Source organism: Natrix helvetica, assembly GCF_964273705.1.
Source record: "Natrix helvetica genome assembly, chromosome: 2".
NCBI classification, from domain to species: Eukaryota; Metazoa; Chordata; class Lepidosauria; order Squamata; family Natricidae; genus Natrix; species Natrix helvetica.
The window spans coordinates 229232349-229247507 of NC_138552.1; the positions used below are offsets into that span (position 1 = coordinate 229232349).

Genomic DNA, 15159 nt, shown 5'->3' on the forward strand with positions numbered 1-15159 from the left:
AATACATCCTTGCTTAGAGAAAAAGTAACCATATCTAAAAAGTAAAATTCAACATTTTTCCAGGTACTAATCAATTTGGAAAAATGTATAAAGTGATGTGTTTAATATCTGATTGTGCAAGTGCTGCTTCAATGAACTATAAAAAAAAACTGTCCTATTTCATTTTGTATAATGAAGTAAATCTGAACATGAACTGCTACTTTGTAGAAATCTTGTTTTAATGTCAGTATTGTGTTTTTTATAGCTTATATGACTGTAACAGTCGGCTTCACACAAGAAGAAAATCTCTAATACTTGATCAGTAACAATATTTGCTATAAGTGATTCAAGCTGTATAGAAACTTGCAACATTTGGTTGATAAAGTTCATTTTCTGAAAATATGTTGCTACGTACTTTAATTCAGACGTTCCACCTTCTTCACAAATTGTCTGATGTCTTCAGCCAGGAGCTCTGGTTCCTCAAAGGCCGCAAAATGCCCTCCCCGGGACATGTAGGTATAGGTGACAATGTTCTTAAATTGCTTCTTTGCCCAGGAGCGTGGGCAATGAAGAAGTTCATTTGGGAAGACAGCAATACCAGTTGGAACAGAAACTTCAACCCTGTGGTAGAAGAGAACATATCTAACATATCTAGTTCATTAATTACTAGATGCTATTTTCTCTGAGTTACATTGGTGTCAGTATAGGTGCAAGATGGTTTGGAGAATCTATATTTTCACATATATAGCTGATCTTTTATCCCATTTTAAATGAACAATCTGCTCAATAGTAGCCTTTGAATGTCTTTTCAGAAACTGAGACTTAACATTCTCTGGGACATCTTATAGCAAGGGTGTCAAATTCAAGGCCCATGGGCTGGATCCAGCCTGCAAGGTGCTTAGATCTGGCCCATGGAGCCGCCCTGGAAACAGCGAAGGACCGGCCTCTGGTGCCTCTACCAGCAAAAGCAGAGCTTGGGAGGGCTGTGTATCATCCTCCTGGGCTCCACTTTTGCTAGCAGAGGGCTGCAGGACGTCAAGCTCCCCCCACCCCTGGGGTTAAATACAACCCTGACGTGTCCCTCAATGAAATCAAGTCCTATCCTACAGAATTAAACTCTAGGCATTCAGAACAGGTTTCATATGAACAAAGTAATTTTGATTATGGCCTTCACTTATCAAACCAGCAAGCTTCATATTTACATCTAACTTAGTTTCAAAACCAGAATAATTTATTCCTTCTTACTTGGCATCAGGAGCAGTACTTGGATCCTGGGATATATTCTCTTTATAAAAACGCATTGAAGGCACAATGGAGGAAGTCACCCAATAAATCATGACATTTGTCAGAAGTTCATCCAGAGAGTATTTCCTGAAAAGGGGCATCACGCTTTATTAGCAGACCTTAAATGCACATTCTTACTTCACATGTGTAGAGCACAGAGTAAATGCCCAGCCACCATTGGCTGATGCTAAGAGAATTCATAGGATTAAACAATCACAAGTCATCAGATGTAACTTGCAACTGTTCATTTTTCAGCAATATTCTCCAAATCATTCTAAGCCAGCAGTTACATATTTGCAATTTCTCTTCTAATATATAGTTATTATACATAATCATACCTTTCCAAATTCCCATCTTCCATGTTGAGGAATGATTCATCTGTCCATGTGGAAAACTTCTCTAGGATGTATGCAGCAAGACCTACAGGGGAGTCATTCAGGCCACACCCTAGGTGAGAAAAGCAGCAAATTTACTTTCATATTACTTGCTTACATTAGAGTTAGAAGCTCTATTAAAAAAAATTGTGAGCAAGAATTAGGGCTTTGGATTCTAGCCAATTCTCATTTTTGGCATTATGGTGGCTTAACTCTGTAGGTATAAAACTAACTTGATTGAAAAAACTTCTCTAGTATAAGAAATATTGAGTGTTGGGCTGCTGCTAAATACAGCATGCTAACTCAAAGCATCTGGACACACTTACCCTCCATGGAAGTAAATAATATTTGAATAGCATTAATAGGTTTGAAAATGTTTTTTGACTTCCATTGTCTGGAGGTAACACGAACATACACAATTCAATCTGTAATGTATTACCTACAGCTGAAATAATACAATTTCAGATTTATAGAGCTCAACTTAGTGAATTAAACTTGAACAAGGATATCTGGGAACTCTGAAGAATTGAGTTAAAAAATGGCTTAGAAGCATCCCATCAAAGTATAGATTTGTTGCGGATCTTGGTATCTTTCCAATACTGTAGTCATTATCAATGTATACTTTTTAATGTAACGAGTAAAATGTTAAGTTGTGATTTAAATTATATTTATTTGTTATCACATTCTAACAATCAAAAAGGTGATTGCCGTCCCTTGGTTTAGATGATGTGTATGGGACATGGAAGATTATATATATATATATATATATATATATATATATATATATATATATATATATATATATATATATATATATATATATATATATATATATATATATATATATATATATATATATATATATATCTTCTTGGGTAGGAGAGAAAATTGAAAATGCTTTAAGATTGTGAACCTGCAAGTTGGAATTAATTTTATTTAATCCATCCAATTATTCAACATATCCTTTGTGCTTATATTTGGTTTCAGCTGTTTAAAATGCATTGTGAAAAAGATAAAGATTTCCCCTGTCCAGTCATGTCCAACTCTTGGGGGTGGTGCCCATCTCCATTTCCTAGCCATAGGAGCCAGGATTGTCCAAAGATACTTCCTTGGTCATGTGGCTGGCATTACTATATGTTGTGGTGCATGAAAAGCCATTACCTTACCACCAAAGTGGTACTTATTTATATACATGCCTTAGCACGGGTTTCAAACTGCTGGGTTGGCAGGAATGGGAGCTAACCCTATAGCAGAGTACTTGGGTCTTGAACTGCCAATCTTCCGGTTGACAAGCCTAGTATCTTAACCACTAGACCACCATGCCCCCTTAAAATTCTATTGGAAATACAAAAATAAATATGTCTTGATTTTTTTTTATTGTTTGAATTTTGTTTTTTAATCCAAGATTTGTGGGTAGAACAACATAATTCTGAAATTTATGATTCATTGCTTCAATAGGTGCTACTTGCCTTGCTTAAAAATGTTTTATACATTAAATTCAAATTTGTTTCATCTTATGTCTGAGTTTTTGATCTTTGGTAAAGGATTGAGTTTACAAACCTGCTGTATCTGGTTTGGTGGCTTGGATGTGCATATACCCAGATTCACGCAATATATAAAATATGTGCTTAAAAAAAGGGAACATGCGCCTTGCGTCTTCTCTGGTTAGGCCCACCAGCCATGGTACGTAGGCTCCCAGTAGTAAATCTATCATGGTTCCCCATCCATATTTCGATATAAAGATCATATTGACATGAAGGCCCTTTACAGATCTGAAATCAAGAAAACGAAGGTTATCCCAAATAAACTTACTAGGTGGTAATTGAGACTCATTAGTAAGTGTGCATAATATAGCACGTTTGAAACAAGCAAAATAGGGAAGAATGTTAAGAGATGTGAGAAAACTGATATTGACAAAGGATGTAAAAGGCAACTAAAATTATTGTTCTGTTGTAATCTATATATATAAAAGGCAAATACCACTCACTCATCATGAAATCTCCAGAACCGTAAAGCCTATAAACTTGAAATTTGGCACGTATGTTCCTCTTGATTTCTAGGTGCTTGCTAAGAAAGGATTTTTTGAAATGACCATCAGATCATTAGTATTTCTTACATAGTAATTAGCACGCTTGGATGCTAAGGAGTTCTACTCCCCCACCCCACCTGAAAAGAATTCTGTTCCAACTGCCAGTTGCCTCACATTCTGTTACTTCGGTTCATACTGGCAGATGTTCCACTCCTTCACTCAGGAGTGGTCTCGGGTTCCTTACAGTACTAAACATTGATACCTCACCAAAATGTCTACGCCTTCCACCTATGGAACTGCTTCCACACTCAAGGCAGCGAGAATTATATTCCCTTATGTGTTTCAATCGCTGACCACCACTGAGCCAACGGGTTGTGAACCAAATTTCTCCTGCATAGCCCGGTCACATAGTTCCATCGCAAAGCACGGGTATCCAGCTAGTATCTGATATTTTTCAGTTGCTTTTTCTTATAGTTAAACAACCTAGAAATTTTTCATGAGGAAAAAAAATTCTTCGTGGGGCTAGAATCCCCAAATCCACTTTTTAAAATTATTTGTTCTGATAATTTAACACAATATTTTTTTTACAATATACTGTATGTTATCTCTCCAGGAGTAGATTAAAGACTCACAACATGGAAAAACGATAATGGCTACAACTTTAATTTGCATAGTAGAACCATTCTTGCAAATTAAACCACCTGCTTTTCAGCAGTCCAAGTAAACTAAATGATGAAAAATTGATAGTGCATACACCATCTAATCTACATACTATGGATATTGTAACATTCCAGTTCCTGTCATCTTATATAAGTAAAAACACTGGAGTGAGTGACAGAGAGATTCCAACCACTTACTTTGGCAACATCTGTGCCATGTTCATGGTGATTCGGGAGCCCCAGTCTCCACCTTGCAAGTAATATTCCTGGAAACCCAGTCTCTGCATCAGCTTGTGAAAAATCCGAGCAGTAGCTACCGAGTTAAAACCTATTAGTTGGGATAAATGTGACATTAAAATGTGTTTGTCTTGAACTTAAAAAATAAGCCAAACAGAATAAAATACATATCTGACATCAGAAAAGTCATTATTCAATAAGTTTATAGGAAGCATTTCAAATTCACAGGATTCTGGAACACAGAAACTACCAAAAATGATTTTATTATGACACGGCTGAGTTTAATCTATGGCATGAATAATGATGTGCCTTTTATCACTTGTAGCGCTTGTTAGTTCATAATGCAAGAATGTATGTCTCCCAAGAGCTATTACAGGTGGTCCTCCACTTATGGCCATAATTGAGCCCCAAATGTATGTTGCTAAGTGAGAAATTTGTTAAGAGAGTTTTACCCCATTTTAAACGATCTTTCTTGCCACATTTGTTAAGTGAATCACTGCAGTTGTTAAATTAGTAACGCCGTTGTTAAGTGAATCTGGCTTTTCCATTGGTTTTGCTTGCCAGAAGCTCACAAAAAGGGATGATATGACCCCGGGACACTGCAACCATCATAAATGTGAATCAGTTGTTAAACATCTGAATGTAAATCACATGCCCGGGGGGGATACTGCAATGGTCATAAGTGTAAAAAATGGTCATAAGTCAATTTTTTCAGTGCCATTGTAACTTCAAACAAGCATTCAATGAATTGTAAATCGATGACTACCTGTGTATATAGGCCAGATGACCACTAGATGGCACAAGTAGACACAAGAACTAACTCTGCTGCCCTCTAGTAGTTGTGCAACATGGATTAAGCAACCCTAGTCACAGCTAGTAATTTGCCAATAGCAATTAGACTTATATACTGCTTCATGGGGCTTTACAGCCCTCTCTAAGCAGTTTACAGAGTCAGCATATTGTTCCCAGCAGTTTAGATCCTCGTTTTATCAACCTCGGAAGGATGGAAGGCTGAGTCAAGCTTGAGCCAGTCAGGATCGAACTGCCAAACTGCAATCAGCCAGCAGTCAGCAGAAGTAACCTGCAGTACTGCATTCTAACCACTGCGCCACCACGGCTCATAAATAGTCTGTGCCTTTTGCATTTCATTTCTCTCTTACCTCATATCGATAATCATCCTATACCTACAGTTTGTACAGCCACAGTGTGTCCAACATATTACTCCATGTTCCTCCATAAAGAAAAGAAAAATCACACTATTATTTAATTATAATAAATTAAAACCATTTGCTAGGAAAATAACTTACCCTGCTGGTGGGGAGGCTCAGAAAAGCCGTAGCCCGGGATGGATGGACAAATAATCTCAAAGATGACATCTTCACCGTTTGAAAAACGACTGGATGGGCCAGTAAGCAAAGGAATGATCTTGTAAAATTCATAAAAGGAGCCAGGCCAGCCATGGACCATCAACAAAGGTCTGACAATTTGGTCTTTTGAGATGTGAGATGGTTTCACATGAATGAAATGAACTTCTATCCCTGTTGGAAATTCAATACAATTAATAATGAGTGCTATATTTGGTGTAAGTGGTGAATGAAACTGGGAGACCATGAGTTCTAGTCCTACTTTAGGCACAAAGCCAGGTGCGTATCCCTGGGCCAGTTACTTCCTCTCAACCCTAGGAAGGAGAAATGGCAAACCACTTCTGAAAAACCTTGCCAAGAAAAATGCAGGGACTTTTTTCAAGCAGTCTCTAAGAATCAGACACGACTGAATGTAACAACAACAACAAAACTGCCTACTGTATAGCAGAGGAAGTTTAATGTGAAATTCAGAAACAGGCAGGACACAAGATCTTTGTTCCATTACAGGAGAGCTATATGTAAAGCTCAGTGGGAAAGTATTTACCTTCAATAGTAGTTTTATAATGTGGGTACTGGTTAAGGATTTTAACTTGTTTCTGCCAGTCAAACTGATTTCTCCAATAGGAGACCACTTTCTGTAAATAGTTTGAGTTGAAACCATAATGAAAGGCAGCTCCCTCTAATGGTGCTGTATAGCGGGTCTGGTCAAGCCGAAGGTATAAATCCTAAAGAAAGAGACAGATAATATTTTATGGGGATGATATTATAGCAGGTATTTTAAGAGCATGTTCCTGCTGGAGAAGGCAGCCTAAAAGGACAGCTGTTTGTCATTTTATTTGAACCCATATAACACTGGACAGAACTGCATGATATTCTATATCAGGGGTGTCAAACTCGTGTGGTCATGTTGTCGTCACGCAGGGGTGAAATGCTACCAGTTCGGGCCAGTTTTCCTGAACCGGTAGTAAAAAAAATGCTTAAAAACAGTAACAAAAGTTCTGACGATCGCACAGCATAGCTGATTGTCACAGCTGATCGTCAGAACCTTTTAAAAAACTATTTTAAAGCATTTTTTTTACTAACCGGTAGTAAAAAAATGCTTTAAAAAGTAAAAAAAAAGTTCCGACGAACAGGTGTGAGCTTGTTGCAGGGGCCATTTTGTGTGAAGTCCAGCTGCTTTTGCATTGTGTGTGAGTCAGTTGTGTAGCTTTTGTGTTATTTTTGTGTAAAGTGTGATAGTTTGTTTTTGAGCTCTTTGTGACTCTGTGAGTTTCCTGCTTGTTGCAGGGGCCATTTTGTGTAAAGTCCAGCTGCTTTTGCATTGCATGTGAGTTAGTTGTGTAGCTTTTGTGTTATTTTTGTGTAAAGTGTGATAGTTTGGCCACCAAGCCATGCCCATCCAGTCACATGATCACCAAGTCATTCCCACCAAGCTATGCCCAGAGAATCGTTAGGGAAATTTTTTGAATTACACCACTGTCGCCACATGACATCTCTCAACTTTTTTCCCTTTGCTAAACCGGGCATGACACATCCACCCTGTGGGCTGCGAGTTTGACACTCCTGTTCTACGTAACAATACAATAGTAGAGTTGGAAGGGACCTTGGAGGCCTTCTAGTCCAACCCCCTGCCTAGGCAGGAAACCCTATACCGTTTCAGACAAACGGCTATCCAACATCTTCTTAAAGACTTCCAGTGTTGGGGCATTCACAACTTCTGGAGGCAAGCTGTTCCACTGATTAATTGTTCTAACTGTCAGGAAATTTCTCCTCAGTTCTAAGTTGCTTCTCTCCTTGATTAGTTTCCACCCATTGCTTCTTGTTCTACCCTCAGGTGCCTTGGAGAATAGTTTGACTCCCTCCTCTTTGTGGCAACCCCTGAGACATTGTAACAATGCCTTACGTAGTAAGTAATGGGACCCATAAGTAGGTATACAATCTACAAACTATAATATATGCCTGATGTATATTTGGCATGCCAAATTTAACATAGTTATTATATAGTGTGAGGTAAATGATGCACAAGAATACACAAGGGCAGACATGTTCATAGTTAAGTTGCAGTCTGCCACGATGAGATTGAAGCCCTGCCTTTCCCCCACAGCAAATAAAGGGGTTATGTGAGTTGGTTGTGCAGTGGCAACCACCATCTTGACCTCTCCCAATTTTTCATGTGACTCATCACTCTGGCAGTATAGTTGATTTTCAAAGTCTCTTGAATTTGTTCATGTTTGTTCATACCTCGATTTCTTTCTCAGACGTTTTCACTTGGAATGGTCTAATGGTTTCATCTTCTTGACTTCGTGATGGTTTTTCACCTAAGCCCCACCATCCCTCTCCTATTTCTAGAGTCTTCATCCTGTGCCTTGTCAGGAGCCAGTAAATCATGAGGCTTCCACCTCCTATAACACAAGACGCTGCGATCACATTTTGCTGAGATGTGTCATAAGACCTATAAAATAATCAAAATAATCTGAGGTAGAAGCTGAAAGGAGCTCTGATTAAAGAAGAAAAATGACATTTGCAGCCAGCCGCTGCAGATAAAATAACAAATTTGTGGGGGGAAAAGTTTTCCAGGATTTAAAATATAAGTTTCAAGATAACAGATACTTGAGATAGTATGGATTTTATCTGGGCAGGGATGTTGGAGAGCGGATCAAAAGGGGCAAGATGACAGCCACAGTCATGAGATCAAAGCTCTATACTTTTTATATATCTTGCATTGAACGCATGTTAGCAATGGGATGGGACTTCAGTCTTCTGGCCACTTTGTTTTTAACCTTTCTTTAAAGACATCACCGCATCTTCATACATTTCTGCCACCCTTTCATGCTGATGCTTGCTACACAACAGAAATGGTGAACCCAGTTTTTATCAGTAAGGTATGTAGTGGCTACCTGAGATAAAAATTGGGGAGTAGAAAACATACAGTGGATAAAGTGCGTAAGTCCTGGGTTTTTTTTCTTGATTGATATAAGGACAGACAGGTTTGTCCCTGATCTATTTATCTATACCCCTAATAAACCTAAAGCATAAAACAGCTTGTCCAGAATCACAGTCTACAGATTCAATGACCAAAGAGCTTGATCATACTGAGTCCCAGCTACAGGCATTACCTAGATCAGGGGTGTCAAACTCAAGGCCTGGGGGCTGGATCCGGCCTATGGAGTGCTTAGATCTGGCCTGTTAGGCCTTCACTGGAAACTGAAGGACCAGCCCACAGTGCCTCTGCCAGTGAAAATGGGCTCCCAATCTTCATTTTCAGTTGGGACGGTTCCTGCAGCCCTCTGGCAGCGAAAATGGAGCTTGGGAAGGCTGCATTTTCACTGGCAGAGGGTTGCAGGAGGCCGTCCCAGTCGAAAACGGAGATTGGGAGCCTGTTTTCGCTGGCAGAGCACTCGGGCCACTACAGGCGCCCCTGACACAAGTGATGTCAAGCTGGCCATGCCCACCCTGGTGACACCCACCCCAGTCCCTCAAGGTCAAACACAACCCTGATGCGGCCCTCAATGAAATTGAATTTGACACCACAGCCTTAGATTAGTATTTCCCAAATGTGACAACTTGTTGATATGTGGACTAACAAACTTCAATAGATACCAATCTGCATCTGTGTAGAACTTCAAACTATTGGGTGTAGAAGCTAGCTGAGTAAAGAAACTTGAAAACTTGTAGTGATTTGCAATTCTGTTGTTAGTTTATTAAAGGTATCGGTTTTAAAGCTTTGGATTTTTCACCCCTCATGATCAACACAGCTACTATGTTTTTTTTTTCAAATTTTTAGTAATAAAAGGTGAAGACTTTCAGTGGAAAAAAGCACGCACATTTCAAAAAACAAGAGTACAATCCTTTATGGACAATAAGTAACAGTTACATATCGTGGGAGCGAATATGTTGTGGTGAGGAGATCACCTACCTTAAAAAAAACCTTAACTAAATGATTGATCTGTTAAAGCCAAATGAATAGTGCACATTTCATTTTTGAAAACCTTACTCCAGTGTCTTCTGCAAGATCTCTTCAGACAACTATTAACTTGGTACATGCTTTTGGATTATACATTTACTTTTTTTGCAACAGAAAAAGCTTGAAACTGCCCTTTGCCCTGGGATCAGTGGCATATGAAGGAAAAAAAACAACAGATAAATTATTTTAGTTTCCATCCAAGCAGAGAGAATAATAGCATATCTTTCTATTAAGTGTTTGGGAATTTAAAACGTTTCCTCTTCTCATCTTTAAACTTAATTCTAAGGTGTTGCTATTATTCCCAAACTTTAATCAAATATAGGAAAGACAATGACTTATATAAGATCATTTAGTGATTTTTAAAATATTATTTAGTGCCTTCCTGGCATAGGGAAGGAACCTTCTATTTTCTGTAAGGTAGCTGGAAATATTTCATGTAAGGGCACTTCTCTAGGGCAACATTTCCTTAATCTTTCCAAATCATTTTGAAGTCAGCAGTGTGATTGTCATTCAAACTGACCAATAGTGGAGGGGGAAATTGTCACTTACTTCTCCCATTCCTAAATAATCATGGATTTTGGATTAAGAATATTATTCTTTCCTCGCTTGATTTCTTTTCTGGTTTCCTGCAGGTTCAGGCTCTTCTTCTTCTTCTTTTTTTTTGGATCAACCAAATATTGATTCATTGGTTGTGACAGAAATTGACCAACTGGCTTGTTGCCTAAGTCTGACATTATAGGCTGAGAAAGTGTGACTGGCCTAAAGTCACCCAGCTGTCTTTCATGCCTAGGGTGGTACTAGAATTGACAGCCTCCTGGTTTCTGCCCTTGTGACTTAACTACAAGAGAAAAAACTGGGCCTCTCTTAATGTCAAAATGATTTTTTAAAATGTTAGTGTCCTCCAGAACCTATCCATATGGTTTGATTAGGAAGCTGAGTCCTACATGAGCCTGATATTTGTGGGTCCCGTTGCTGATCTCTATGCTGTCTCTGCTGCTTCTGTATCATTTCATTAATAAATAGAGTTATTCTGATCATGAAGTTAGTGTGAATATATAAAGCAATTGGATGGATTACCCCCCTTTTGTACATTATCACCTGGCAATGAAAACATCACCCTCTCACTGTGTACAGGACTAGGTCTAACCACAGAACTCTGTCATTACTATGTTCTTTTCTATATCCTACCACTGCATTCCATTTAATTGCATAAATTTCTTTTAAAACGTCAATCACAACCTAAGTCGTAAGTAGAACTTTTACTTATAATACCTGCCTTCCCTGCTTCTTTTCTTTTTGACATATATGCAATAAAAGCTGATTTGCAAATTCCTTTGTACTACTTTCAGGAGCCAGAGGGATAGGGGAGGGGTTGGTGTCATAGTTCCATTTTTACATGCTTTCACCCTTGCACTAAATTGATAAGAGTTTAGGGAGGCAAAATGCTTAGCCAACTGAGCAGTTTAGCATTATTGCATAATTGCGATTAACGTTAGCCTCAGCAAGGCTCTATCTGTCTTTTGAAAGACAAGGGCAGAATGGCAGGTGAAAAAGCTGACCACAGATCAAAGGGGAAGTCCTGTGTCTGAAAACCTGAGATTGCCAATATATCCTGATTTGATCTCATTTAACTAGTGAGTGCTGGACATGGCTGCTGATAGCCCTTGGAGGCTCCACCTTCTTCTGCCATGTTTCTATGATCTTAACCACAGGCCATGAATAAATCAGGCTTGTCATCTAGGGATGCTTAAATATTAAAGTGCCAACAGCAATAAATGACAAATGCAATGTATGCAGTGGTGGGATCCTGCTGGTTTAACAACTGGTTCGGTGATCATGTGCTTTGCATACGTGCTCTGCACGCATCATCAGTTTTAACCTTCCATGTTACTTCTGGGGAGTAACACAGCTGAGGCGCGGCAATCTGCTCTGCTGCATGAATCAGCTGAGAGGATATAGGTAAGTAAAGCACAGGGGCGGGCCAACATGATTGTCGGAGCAAACCAGTTCGCTCCCCAGCTGTTCGCCAGAGCTACTGGTTCGCCCGAACCGATCCGAACCGGCTGAATTCCACTCCTGAATGTATGTAAAATCTGTTGTGCTCTTCCTTCTCCTGACTTGGCCTCCCATTGTCCTCAAAACTGAATAAGGTAAAATTAAACCCAAAACCTCAAAAATGAGAATTACAAAGGCTGCCATGTCATAAGTAGTGCTGTCAGGTTACACAATCCTCTATTGAGGACACTTCAATTTGAATTTTTACACAAAATCAAAGGTGGAGCTTTGTATCTGCAACTAATTCTCTGATTCTATGACTCCACCTTTTTGAAGGATGTGCTTGAACCCAGGAGCCTGGAGGTATGATAAGGCAGCAACAATCTTAGTGGAAAATTGGGCTGTCCAAGGCTACACCTTTGTGAAAATAGGATAGAATAAAATAATATAAACCTGATTTTGTTCCAGTTTTTATTTAAAAAATTGTCATGCCATAAGAAAAACACAAATCTCTTTTCTTCAAATGCACCAATATTATGTGGTTGGATAGATTTAAATATAGAACTGAAGTAATTCAAAGCTGCCAGGTAGAGGTGTCCACAGGTGAGCAGTTTTGAAGCTGGATACATCTCACAATACTGCTAACATAGTTGTAGATGGTTGAGTTAGGGAAAGAGATAATGAATGCGTATTTTATTTTATAGGATAGGAACAGAGGTGGTATTCAGCAGGTCTGACCAGTTCTGGAGAACGGGTAGCAGAAAAGTTAGAGAATCGGTAAATACCACCTCTGACTGGCCACGCCCCCATCTATTCTCTGCCTCCTGAGTCCCAGCTGATCGGGAGCAAATGGGGATTTTGCAGTATCCTTCCCCTGGAGTGAGATGGGAATGGAGATTTTATAGTATCCTTCCCCTGCCACGCCTACCAAGCCATGCCACACACACCAAGCCACACCACGCCAACCAAGCCATGCCCACAGAATCGGTAGTAAAAACTTTTGAATTCCACCACTGGATAGGAAGGTAGGTCTCTATAATTGGAGAATGGTGAAGTTAAGTGTGACTTGATCCCAAGAATTGAAAGGTATGTTGAGGCAGGATTTCCTAACAATAACAATTTCCTAACAATAAGGACATAAACTTTTTAGCTACATATTTTATAGAAAACACACATATACAGACATGTGTCCCTTTCTTGCTCTGGTTTCAAATATACAGGACTAGGGCTAGAAAAAGCTTGTTTAAGCTCCTAAGCAATCCAATATTTTATTTTGTTTAATACGGATGCTGCTCAATTCCAATCAGCTCTGTGTGGCCCACAATATAGCAACATAAAACATCTTAAATATTTGATAAACTGAAAGGACTTTAAATGGATTCAAATTTCCTCAAACTTACTTCTTGAAAATTTAACACATGGTGTGTTTCCAGGTGCAATTCAAGGAACTGAACTGTATATTGTATTTTTTACTTGTTTGCCACCTAGAGTCAATTGTTCAAGACAAGCAGCCATAGAAACTGAATAAAATATGTATGTATGTATGTATGTATGTATGTATGTATGTATGTATGTATGTTATGTCAAAGCACCTGGTATGCCCAAATATGGGAGGCAGTATACTGCTTCTCTTAACACTTATTTATTTCCTTGGCTCAGCTGATAAGGGAGGAGATCTTGTGGCTTAGTGACTAATACAACTACCTAACATGTACAAACAGCCCAGGTTCAAATCCCAGTAAGAGTATGGCTAGCTGATGAGAGCTAAATAGCTTGAAATAGATCTATACTAGTCTCCCTTTATTTATTTATCAGCACAAATGCAACACACACACACACAAACATATGCAACTGAGGAGAAAAAAGAGAACTGTATATGTTACCATAACCATGAAATGGATCCTTTCACACACTCAGAACCTCAGGTCCAGGTACATAACAAGGCCTGGGCACATAACCCTATTCAAGACTTTACAAAACACCAACAAGTTCGGGCATATCCTAATCTCTGGAGGCTGTTTGTTCAGAAGGGTGGGAGTTACAGCTGAAAAACCACCACACTTAGCCAGCTAATATTCCTTGTTTGTTGGAACCTGGAGCATGTCCAACCTGCCTAACCAGATTGGGTGAGTAAAAACAATCAAGAAAAAAACAATCCTTCAGGTAACTGAGTCCCAAAGTCACGAAATGTTTTGAACGTGACAACCAGTACTTTGAATTGCATCTGGAAATACACTGGTAACCAATCCAGCTCACGTAGTAGTGTCAAACATCCAACACTTTTTACTACCTGGGCAGCTGCATTGTGCACCAGTTGAAACTTCTGAAGGCTGTTGAAGAACAACCTCATGTAGAGCATTGCTGTGGGTTACACCAAAAAATATCTCCAAAGAATTTAGCGGTTCAGAGTCCTTCAGCACCAAGGAATTTTAGGAATGTTAATTTGAAACTGACTGCAAGTTAACTTCCTTAATATTTTGCAAAGAGAAAACTACGGTATGGTTCTTCCATTATATCCTCAATACAGAATGTACTTTCCTTTGTTCCATGCATATACTATATGCATGTTTCATTATATCAAGGGTTTCTCCATCATGGTTTCTATGCATATTTACATTAAAGGCAAGAATTAAAAGATACATCTGTAGCCTGAAGTTGCAAGCACTGCAACTTCATTGCTGCATAAATAAAATCTTATCGTTTTTTTATTGCACCATTTCTGTCCACAACAATTAGGAGTGGCTGCCTTTATATTGAGGATCTCCCCTCCCCTCCAGCAGCAGTACAACCAGTGCTCCTTCACTACTCGAGTAGCTTCCTTAGTAGAAGTCCAGGCAATTGTCAACTGTCTGTCACTCAAATGCTACCCCCTCCCCATTTTGGTTGCCACTTTTTACACTCACCGGACAGTCTGCAGAAACTGCTGCCACATGTCTGCAACAAAGAAGAGCCACTAGTGAATTCAACTTAGCTTATGCTGGGTTGAAGTAATTCTGGATACTTCCTGCTTCAACTGACCTCTGATATGTGGCTGAAGGCTAGAGATTATCAAGTTAACTTAGTCTTTCAGCGCCACCTACCGTCTAAAACATGATTCCATGGTTGCTCACGAATACACATCTCTTGGATCCTATGATTACCCATTTATTTCTCAAAGCACTTGAGCTGTATTTCTCAAAGCCACCATCAAAACAGGAAGATGGATTAGATTTAAGGAAAGTCAAGTTCAAATTCACCCTCAACTATGGAAATTCATTAAATAGCTTTGGGCAGA

The 15159-nt window shown here is 39.1% G+C and overlaps 1 protein-coding gene across 1 annotated transcript; it reads right to left on the reverse strand.

Annotated features, from left to right (window-relative positions):
* Positions 1-197: 197 nt before the first annotated feature.
* Positions 198-14919, reverse strand: LOC309388482 (epoxide hydrolase 1-like). The gene is made up of 9 exons (XM_081945851.1): positions 14789-14919; positions 8168-8378; positions 6471-6651; positions 5870-6100; positions 4524-4653; positions 3198-3409; positions 1602-1710; positions 1225-1350; positions 198-600 (listed from the first exon to the last, which is right to left on the reverse strand). Exons 1-9 carry the CDS (start codon positions 14815-14817, stop codon positions 396-398), a joined length of 1434 nt encoding a protein of 477 aa, XP_081801977.1. The 5' UTR covers positions 14818-14919; the 3' UTR covers positions 198-395.
* Between the last annotated feature and the right edge of the window lie 240 nt (positions 14920-15159).